Source organism: Balaenoptera musculus, chromosome 15 (genome assembly GCF_009873245.2).
Source record: "Balaenoptera musculus isolate JJ_BM4_2016_0621 chromosome 15, mBalMus1.pri.v3, whole genome shotgun sequence".
Lineage (NCBI taxonomy): Eukaryota > Metazoa > Chordata > Mammalia > Artiodactyla > Balaenopteridae > Balaenoptera > Balaenoptera musculus.
The window spans coordinates 44,187,265-44,197,991 of NC_045799.1; the positions used below are offsets into that span (position 1 = coordinate 44,187,265).

Here is a 10,727-nt window from a genome sequence, read left to right on the forward strand (position 1 = left end):
TGTATCGTAATGTTCCTCTCTATCCCTGGTGATAGTCTTTGCCCTGAGGTCAACTTCTTCTGATATTAATATAGGCTCTCCTGCTTTCAATTAATGTTCGCATAATATAACCTTCTTCACTTTTTTACTTCCAACCTACCTGTATCGTTATATTTAAAGTAAGTTTCTTGTAGACAGCATACAGCTGGGTCACTTTTTTAATCCACTCTATCATTATCTGTCTTTTAATTGGCTTGTTTAGACAATTTACATGTGGTTTGTACATACCATGCATGACATTATTAACATGTCAGGGCTTATGTCTATTTTACTATTTGTTCTCTGTTCTCTCTGCTTTTTATTTGTGTTTTCTTTATTCTTCCTGTGAGTTTCTTGAACACGTTTTTAAGAATTCCACTTGCACGTATCTATACTGTTTTTTAATTAATTAATTATTTATTTATTTATTTTTGGCTGTGTTGGGTCTTCGTTTCTGTGCTAGGGCTTTCTCTAGTTGCAGCGAGTGGGGGCCACTCTTCATCGCGGTGCGCGGGCCTCTCACTGTCGCGGCCTCTCTTGTTGCGGAGCACAGGCTCCAGACACGCGGGCTCAGTAGTTGTGGCTCACGGGCCTAGTGGCTCCGCAGCATATGGGATCTTCCCAGACCAGGGCTCGAACCCGTGTCCCCTGCATTGGCAGGCAGATTCTCAACCACTGCGCCACCAGGGAAGCCCTATACTGTTTTTGAGTGTATCTCTGCATAGCCTTTTTAGTGGTTGCTTAGATGTTACATTATGTATATAAAATTTGGTCTACTGGTGTCAGTATTCTACCAGTTTGAGAGAAAGTTTACCTTCCTTTACATTCCATTTCTAGAAGTTCAGCCGATAGGCCAGCCTTGGCTAGGATGTTAGGATCTGGACAGAGTTTCCTCTGGAGGCTCCTGGCCTGTGATGTGGGGATAAGCTGCCGTTTTATAGGGCTGTCAAGTAAGGTAGTGAGGCCAGCAGGCAGCACCAGGCCCCCAGGCAGCCCCCAGTGACATCAGATTTGCAAAACCAGATGCTTCCAGCTTCCCTCTTTTTTGCACAAGAATTTCACCACCTTTAACCCTTCACCTCCATCCTCCCCTCTGCCTCAGGCCCCTCTGGCAAATATGAGTTTCTGGCTTGTGTGTTTACTCTTGCCCCTCCAGAAACACTCTCTCGAGTTGCCATTGTGACTGGTGGTGGGACTGCTCCCTGGGGAGGAGACCAGCTGGTCTGGGGGCACATCTCAGCCCACAGCCACTCCCTGTGTGTGGTCCAGGGCACACCTTCTCTGCTTGACTGTGAGTCACATGACGGAAGACACCGTGGGTCTCACTCCACCAGCAGTGAGCCCGTGAGCGGCTCGAGAACTCTCTGTCAGGAAGACCACCCCACGGCCAGCCCAAGACACAGGGTCCTTGGAAAGGCCTGCTTGCAAAGTCGGCCTTGGCTGGAGTCTGGGAACTAGGACGGTAAACCATTCCCGTTATAAAACTTTCCCTAAGTGATAAGAGGGCCTCACTAGGTCTACAATGTTTATACAAACAATGGGATTTATGCTGAGCACCTGCTTTCTTTCCAGAAATCTGAAATTTCGGTACATGCTGGGCAGAGGCTGCCTATGTGAGCAGCTCCAGTGAAATCCCGGGGCACTGAGTCCCTGGGGAGTTTCCCTGGCACACAATTTATCTAATTCTTGGAAGAATGAGGCGTGTCCTGTGTGGCTGCCCCCGGAGGGGACCCTGGAATCCTGTGCCTGGTTTCGGGGACTTCTCCCCACGAGCCTCTTCCCTTGGCTGATTTTGTCCTGTATCCTTCACTGTAAAATTCACAGCCCTGAGTATGACTGTACACCTGCCACGTCCTGGGAGTCCTCCTAGTGAATTCCTGAGCCAGAGGGTGGGCGTGGGGACCCCTGGCACACTCACAAAGACAGGTGTCAGTCACAGAGTTGTACGTGCGTGGGACAGAAACTGGGGTCTCCAAGCTCAAGTCAGGTTGTGCCTGACTCGTGAAAAGCCTCAGAGGTGCAGGCTGGAGGTAGAAACTAAGTGACGAGCTTCCCCCAAAGCATTAACAACCTTCTACTCAAACCACATCAGCCGCCTAAAGACCATTGACTCTGGGCATGAGTGTGTGAGTGCACACGTGTGAGGTTTGGGTGGCTGTGAGTGTGCATGTACGTGTGAGTGTGTATCGAGATCCTGATGAGGGATTCAAGGGCCTTTCAGATTCTACAATGCAAAGCACACAGCACGACCATCCAACGTTTCATCAAGGATCTTTGCACATATGCACCTAGGCATCCAGACAGGAGTTGTTCCAGAGCTGGTAATGGTTCATCCAGGGTACAGTGTATACCAGAAAGTCACAAATGAAACTCTGTGGAAGGAGAAAGGAAACGGACAATCAGCTTTCAGGGAAATATTTTTTTGAAGGCAACAAAAATTCCTGTCCCCACCCCCAGCCCCTGCCTGGGGAGTCTGGACCCGGCCTGACACGTGGGCAAGGCCAGATCTACTCACTGGCACATGCTGGGGGTGAGAAGGTCAGCCGAGCTGGCACAAGAGTGTCACCCTGGGCTCCCCGGCCCAGTCCTCCCGCACCTGCCAGCTTGCAGGAGGTGCTGCCAAGAGGGACCAGGAGGAGGACATAGGTTGGAAGACAAGGAGGTGACTGGACAATCCACAGGGACCCAGCGGTGCAGACCCAGACACAACAAGGTCCCCGAGGAAGGTAAAGCCGCTTCCACCTAAGGGCCGGGGAGTGTGCCAGGTGGGTGAGGCGTCCAGTGGCCGGGAGGCCAGGGGCCAGGGCTGTGCCAGTGCAGGGTGGGGAGACACCCAGTCAGAAGGCTTCCCTTCCCCCTCTCCCGGCCCCAGGCACCACCGGTGGCATCAGGCAGCCCTGGGGCTGCGTCCTCGCTCCGTCCCAGCCACACGGCCGCCAGAGCTTCCGACATCCTGTCCATGTTTCCTTGTAAAACGTTTATTCCCCCCTTGACTGGAGCGCCTTCTCAGACAGCTGCGGGCACACACCTTCTGCAGCTTCTTCTTGCTCTGAATGGGGCACCAAGGGTTGTTCGTGCTGTTCCTCTTGCACTTGGTCCGGCTAATTTTCACTGTGACCAGGTACTCTACACCTGTCGTCAGCTACCAAGAAGCAAAGCCTGTTAGATTTGTTTGTTTGTTTGTTTTTTAAATATTTATTTTGGCTGCGCCAGGTCTTAGTTGTGGCACATGGGATCTTTAGTTATGTCATGTGGACTCAGTTGCGGTATGCACGCGGGATCTAGTTCCCTGACTAGAACTAGATCAAACCTGGGCCCCCTGCATTGGGAGCGCGGAGTCTTACCTACCGACCGCCAGGAAAGTCCCAAAGGGCTGTTAGTTTTGACTCCAAGCATTGTTGATGCTCCCCAGGAGGAGCTGGGTTGGAGAGTGAAGTCCCAGGAGCCTCTGTCCCCATTCCCTCCTCCCCTCCTGGCTGGAGGATGCCCAGTGGTCCCCAGTCAGCGCCCAGCATGTGCGGAGCCCGGTCCCTGCTCTGCACCGGCTCCACTGCTGCAGCCACAGGTGGCTTCTCACCTGTCTCCCTCGCATCCTTGGGACCAGGGAGGCAACTTGGCTGCAGCCCCATTGTACCCCCCTAGTCTGCACAACGGTCCTCAGAATGCATGGATGGAGCCTCATTTGTTCCCTGGGCTCTGCCTGTGTCCTCTTCCTCCCTCCCCACTGCCTTGTCCCAAAGTCAGTGGTCAAACCAGTGAGAAGCCTGGGCACTCTCTGGGGTGGCCCCCGGGAGGACAGCCCCCCAGAAAACCTCAGGGCAGAGCAGCAGGGGAAGGGGCCTGGGGCAGGACCACCGCCCTGGTCCCGGCAGCCACTGGAAGGACCTCAGGATGCAGGGCTTCTGGCTCTCCATCGAAGGACGGCTCTATCCAGCTTGCAGGGCTGATGCCAAGAGGTTTCACACTGACCCTCAGCACACCCCGCATGTGTGAAGAAATTAAAACACTGGTGGCAAATTTAACTAACATTTCAGAGTGCACAGTGTTTTCTTATTCATTGTTAGGCTCGTTAGTTAAATAATAATAGGAATAATCATGATGATACAAATGTTTTCACAGGTGCCGCTTCACTCTTATTCTGCCCACTTTGCAGGTCAGGAAACTGAGGCCTGGAGAGTATGGATGGTGCTTGACCAAGACTCCACGATTAGGAGGAGCTGGGTGTCAAACCCAGAAGGGGGACCAGGAGCCCAGCAGAGACGGCCACCGCATCCCCTCCCTGCCCTCTGTGAGGTACAGATGGACACAATCACGGGGCAGCAGGCGATTGTCACCCAGCTACCCAGGGGTGCACCCGCTCTGTCCACTAATCCGGCTGAATGACATCAAAAGTTTGCTTATAAACAATGATTTCAGTTAACAGTTAGTGATAAAGGACCAACTCCACACGACTGGCCTCCTTGGGTTCCAGCTTCACCCTAGAGACTGATGGGGGAGAAAATGCCAACTTGGGCAGAATTTGGTGGATGGCTGCCACCTTGTGGCCATGTCACCTCAATGTCCTTGGCGCCATGAGCCGCCGTCTTGCAGCAAGAGTGTGTGACTCAGGCAGATAGGCTGCTGTCCACGCCCTGTGAGGCCCCTTAGCGTCACACTAGCACTGCCCGCCTGCCCTGCCCCACCCTGGCTGGTTTCTGTGTTCCTGCCGTCCCTCTCTCTAGCCCTTTTCTCCTAGTCAGTTTTTTTCCAAATCCAGTTAATTGAACGAAGATGCATTATTGCCTCTGCCCTAACTCATATAGTTTACTATCTAACCTTGAGGGCAGGTTGGACCAACAAAAGTGGTTTTTTAACAACTTTTCTTTCCTCTATTATCCTTCAATTGATGTATTTCAGAGAAACTTTATATGTAAAACAAAATGAGAGATGACGTGCACCTCCAGGTTCCTATAGGAGCCTACTAGAGGTCCTCTGTGTCATTCTAGCTTTCTGAAGGACACGGCTAGAACATCCAGACTCAGATTTTACAACCCTGGACATGGAAAAACTATCTCTGAGGGGAACCTACAGAGAACACTTATGTTTTGCCAAACGACAGGAATAATAAAGGAGGCAAGATCATCCTCATTTGCTGCCCTTCTGGCAAATTTCTGAATGAAAGCGATTCTTCCCTCGGGAGAGCAGCTAAGGAGCTCGGGGACATTTCCGTTCAAATGAGAGTAACCTCGGTGCTCAGGCGGCTCTGGGTCTGAACAACCCTGCTCCTGGGAAGGCGCCCCCTGGTCCCCTCTGGGAGACATACCTGTGCCCACGAGGCCCTGCTCACCCGCTCTCACCTGCACCTGGCTTCGGAGCAGCTGGTCCACGCGGAACAGGTAGGAGTCATTGCTGTTGTTGTTGTACGTCTCCATGAAGAAGGCGAGGGTGGAGTTCACATTCTTCGGGCTCGTGGACTCCTGGAAGCCGCTCCACTGTTGCAATTGACCCAGCCTGGCCACCAGGGCCAGGGCCGCCAGCAGCAGCAGAGGGTTCCCCCAGGGTCCAGCTCCCATCTCTGTGGCCTCAGAAGCCTCCTCTCCACCGGGCCTTCCAGGTAGAAAGGTGCCAGCCTCGTCCACTCACCCTCTCTCCCCGCAGCCATCACCCACGCAGGCTTCCCCAGGAGATGCCCTCCTGCCGTAAAACAGAGACTGAGGCCCCAGCCCCTTCCTTCGGGTCCTGCCCATGACTTGACCGGAGGACCCGCCGGGGAAGTCTTCCCGCGCGGCTGCCCAACCCGCTGTTAGCTCGTTTACCTTTCTTTCCTCTTGGGTTCTTCAGTGATTGAGGCAAGTGTGATTTCCAAACACCCACCAAGGCGGGCAAGACCCTCTCGTTACCTTCACACCCAGTGAGGACAAAAGCCCCCAGAACAGACCCCACAGACAAGAAGAGCTGGTGTATCAGACAGAGAAGGGCCATTGGTGGGACTCGGGGCAGGCCATGGAGAAGGTAGTGTTTGAACTGGGATGCAAGGAATCAGGGACACAGAACGGGATACGTTCCACATTACCTACAGTGGGTTCCAGCTGTCTAGCCCGGCCATCCACTATTCCGTGCTTCCTCTAGACACTGGATCTCTGACACCCACTCACCACAGAGTTCGGCCTGCTGGATTCCACTGTGCCTGCACCCCAGCTCCAGCTCTTACCATCTTGGTACCCCAGCAGAGCTTTGTGAGGTAATCCCAGCCCTTCTGTGAGGGAAGAATGAGCTGTGGGCCTTATTCAGAAATTAACCCTGCAGACCCCTGAAGGTTAGGTGTTGCCCGTGTAGGGAAGGGAAATGTCCTCTCCCTTCTTTGGGTCTCTGGCTGGGCCTAAGAATTAAACTGACAGAAGGCAGATGAACAGGAGACAAGTATACAAACTTTACTGGCTTTGACATGTATGTGGGAGACTTCACAAGAGAATGAAGACCCAGAGAAGTGACCAGAATGGGGAACTTTCATGCTTGTAGATAGGGACACAATAAATCTGTGAAATTGCCAAGACAAAGGGGTTGGGCTCGGGGTGCCCAGTGGTGAAGGGGTAACAAGTTAGTTTAAGCAGCCTCCTTGGCCCTGCCTTCCCGTCTCTGGTTACCAGGACATCCTCTATCTTCATGTGCAGAGAGGGGACCTTCCACTTGGGACATTGATCTCCTGTTTCAGGGAGGAAGGGCCAGTGGGAGGTCAGAGTGACCTTCCTGCTTCTGCCATTTTTTCAGACTCCCCCAGCTTAAGACAGTCCATAAGCCAAGGTGCCATATTTGGGGGTAGCATGTCCTGAACCCCATCACCTGCACCCAGAAGCCTGTAAGAGCTCCCTATTTTTTTTTTTAAAGTGCTTCTATAGCACCTTGTATTTTTTTTTTTTTTTTTTTTTTAATTTATGGCTGTGTTGGGTCTTCGTTTCTGTGCGAGGGCTTTCTCCAGTTGCGGCAAGCGGGGGCCACTCTTCATCGCGGTGCGCGGGCCTCTCACTATCGCGGCCTCTCTTGTTGTGGAGCACAGGCTCCAGACGTGGAGGCTCAGCAATTGTGGCTCACGGGCCTAGTTGCTCCACGGCATGTGGGATCTTCCCAGACCAGGGCTCGAACCCGTGTCCCCTGCATTGGCAGGCAGATTCTCAACCACTGCGCCACCAGGAAAGCCCAAGCTCCCTATTTTTAAAACACTCATTAAGGTGGGATGCTGAATGGGGCTCTGCTCCAGAAGAAGAACATTAGTGGGACAGTTGATGAAATGTGGATAAAGTCTGTAGATTAATAGCATAATACTGCTGATACAAATAATCAATAACCAATCTGTAATAGGAAGAGAAAAGAGTTTTATCTGAGCCAAACTGAGGACTATAGCCTGGGACTCAGCCTCTCAGATAACTCTGAAGAACTGCTTCGGAGAAGCATGGTCTTCAACACAGTTTTATATCTTGTCAGAACAAAGAACATCAACAAGTCAGGGATACATTCCTTCAAGGTTTCAAAAAAAAAAAAAAAAAAACTGGATCAGAATGCATACAGAGAATCAGTACAGCCTTGGCACCTGGGAAGGGAGTCTTATCATCAAAGGAGTCCCAGCATTGACGTCCCAGGGAGGAAGGCATTTATCTCTATCTTCAGACATTATTTACTTCTGGATAACGTGCCTTTTTCTTTAATGATTAAAGCAGATATGCAATGTATGTTTGATGGACCACAAAGAGGCTGTTTTAATTAGCAGAAAATTCAAGTCAACTCACGTATAAGCCAGAATGACTACCTCTTACCTCAATATGTGAACATTTCTTCCATTAGTAAGAATGTTAACTCCCTGGTTTCCACCGTTGTCCTGGAGTTATGCAGGATGTTAGCATGAGGGGAAGTGGGGTACAGGGTGTATGAGTACACTATGCTATTCTTGTAATCTTTTTTGTAAGTCCGAAATTATTTCAAAATAAAGGTTAAAGTGTTCAAAAATAAATAAATAGGATCTTGGACTTTGAGAAGCAGCACGATATGGCGGGGGAGGCACTGGCCTTGCAATCTGGCTCTCCTGGGTTTTTGCTGGGTTCGTCTCCCCAGCCTCAGTTTCCTCATCTGTAAGATGAGAACGGGGAAAACGACTAATCTTGGATTGGGGTGGAGACAATCAACGTAGGCGAGAAATCTGTTTCTCAAGCCAGGCAAGAACACCCTCCATGTTAGTCTCTTGTGACTCTGAACCCACACGCCGAAGCCCGTGGCCTGCCGGACCCCAAGTGTCCTGGAATCCAGACCACCCTCTGGCATGAAAGTCCTGCTAGGACCTGCCACGGTGTCCTCCCTGACCCCACGGCCTTGCAAGGCTTGTCCAGCTGGGGGAGGTGGCAGCTTTGGAATACCTGAGCCCGGGCGGCCAGAGTGCCATTATGAAACAGATACGGAAGGATTGAGAGGGATGTGCGAGATGCTTGGGTCTGGACCAGCTCAGCCCGCCCTGGACGTCTGGGTGGACAACCACCCTGGACATGCCATCAGACTGTGGACCTGAGGAGGGGAAGGTGACGTCCATGAGCTGTGTTAGAAAACCCGTGAACACGGGGCAACGCACACACCAAATAGATCTGCTTAAGAACTGTGGGCCTTGGCGACACCCATAAATTAAGAGAAAATGGGACTCTGGTGATTTCCATGGAATGAGAGGAAAATATAGACCCTGGCTATGTCCATAGAATAAAACTAAAAGAAGCCTTGTCGTGTCACTCCCGGAGTTCTTGGGCTCATGGCAGTGTCACTCCAATCTGTGCCTCCATCTTCACATGGCCTCCCCTGCCTCCCTTGGTCTCAAATCTGTCTCATCTTTCTCCTATAAGAACATCAGTCTTGGGGCTTCCCTGGTGGCACAGTGGTTAAGAATCTGCCTGCCAGTGTAGGGGACATGGGTTCGAGCCCTGGTCCGGGAAGATCCCACCTGCCACGGAGCAACCAAGCCTGTGCGCCACAACTACTGAGCCCATGCTCTAGAGCCCGTGAGCCACAACGACTGAGCCTGCCTGTCACAACTACTGAAGCCCACGCACCTGGAGCCTGTGCTCCGCGATAAGAGAAGCCACTGCAATGAGAAGCTCATGCACCACAATGAAGAGTAGCCCCCGCTCGCCACAACTAGAGAAAGCCCACGCAGCAACGAAGACCCAATGCAGCCATAAATAAATAAATAAATTTTATAAAAAAAAAAAAAAAGAAAATCAGTCTTATATAGTCTCATCTTAACATCCTTCACTTCATTAGATCTGTAAAGACTCTGTATCCAAGTCAGTTCCCATTCACAGGTACTAGGGGTCAGGACATGGCCGTATATTTGGGGGTAACACAGTTCTACCCACTGAAGCGCCCATGGTATAAGAAGAAAATTGACAGCACAGGGTCATGTGTATTCGTTTCTGTGCCTGCTATAACACAGCGCCACCAACTTGATGCCTTAAAACTATAGAAATGTATTCTCTTGCAGTTCTGGAGGCCAGAAGTCTGAAGTCATTTTCACTGGACCAGAATCAAGGTGCCGGCGGGGCCTGTCCTCCCCCAGAGGTTCCAGGGAAGAATCTGTTCCCTGGCTCCTCCAGCTTCTGGGGGCTGCCAACGCCCTTGACTCGTGGCCTCATCATGCCAATCCCTGCCCTTGTGGTCACGTGGCCTCCCTGCTCCTCTCTGCCTCCCCCTTATGAGGATAGAGGGGCGACACTCAGAACCAGACTGGAGAATCCAGGATGTCTGCCCACCTCAAGATCTGGAACTTCATCACTTCTGCCCTTCTTTACCGTTTAAGATTATGTTCACAGGTTCCTGGGGTTTAGGATGTGAATATCTTGTGGAGGGACGTTATTTAGCCTATCACACGATGACTAGGGGAAAATCGGAGGCTGATTATATCCATGGAACAAGGGGAGGACAGGGGCCCTGGTCACGTCCCAGGAAAGGGAGAAGGGGAATGAACACATCCGAGGAAACAGGAGGAAATGGGAGGAAATAGGAGGCCCCATCAGTTCTATACCTAAGGGAAAAGTAGGAGTCCCGGTCATGCCTGTGGAATGAGGAAAAAGCAGGGCTACGGTTCTCCCCAGGAGTAAGGATGCAGCAGGGCATGATCATGGACTAAGGGGAAAATGGCATTCTGGTCCCGTCCACGGAAAGGGAAGAATAGGGGCCGGATGACATCCACGGGGCAAGATGAATCAGGCAGCAGTGGTCCATCCATGAATCAGAGGGAAGATACAGAGGACGGATTGTTTCCATAGTTGAGGGGGAAACTGGGGCCTTGGTCATGTCCACGATAGAAGGGGAAACAGGGGCTTGGTTAAGATCATGGGATAAGGGAAAATAGCTGGAACATGCTGTGGGGGAAGGCAAAAACTTAATGTCCATAAAATAAGGGGAAACCGTGGGCCTGTCATGTCCATGAAATACGGTGGGAATAGGGGCCTCTGTCCACAAATTAGGAGAAAAATATTGAGACTGACAAAATGCATGGAAAGGGAGAGTATGAGGCCTGATTGCTTCGTGGAGTCATGGGACAGTGGAGCCCTTGGTGTCCAGCAGTGAGAAGAAAAGAGAAGACGCAGCTATGTCCAGGGAATAAGAGGAAACCCATGGCCTGGGCAAGTCCATGAAGTCAGAGGAAGGGGCCTGATCACACCCATTAACAGGGCAAACAGGGAACCTGGGCATACCCA

At 51.5% G+C, this 10,727-nt stretch overlaps 1 protein-coding gene across 1 annotated transcript; it reads right to left on the minus strand.

Annotated features, from left to right (window-relative positions):
• Positions 1–2,306: 2,306 nt before the first annotated feature.
• CSTL1 (cystatin like 1) lies at positions 2,307–5,570 on the minus strand. The gene is made up of 3 exons (XM_036824375.1): positions 5,355–5,570; positions 3,047–3,160; positions 2,307–2,390 (listed from the first exon to the last, which is right to left on the minus strand). The coding sequence occupies exons 1-3, from the start codon at positions 5,568–5,570 to the stop codon at positions 2,307–2,309; spliced, it is 414 nt and encodes a 137-aa protein (XP_036680270.1).
• Positions 5,571–10,727: the final 5,157 nt, after the last annotated feature.

Coding starts and splice junctions, on each gene's coding strand:
- CSTL1 (XM_036824375.1), bottom strand. CDS start 5,570: ATGGGAGCTGGACCCTGGGGGAACCCTCTGCTGCTGCTGGCGGCCCTG. Junction 3,161..5,354: donor TGCTCCGAAGCCAGGTGCAG/GTGAGAGCGGGT, acceptor GCTTCTTGGTAG/CTGACGACAGGTGTAGAGTA. Junction 2,391..3,046: donor GCAAGAAGAAGCTGCAGAAG/GTGTGTGCCCGC, acceptor CTCCTTCCACAG/AGTTTCATTTGTGACTTTCT.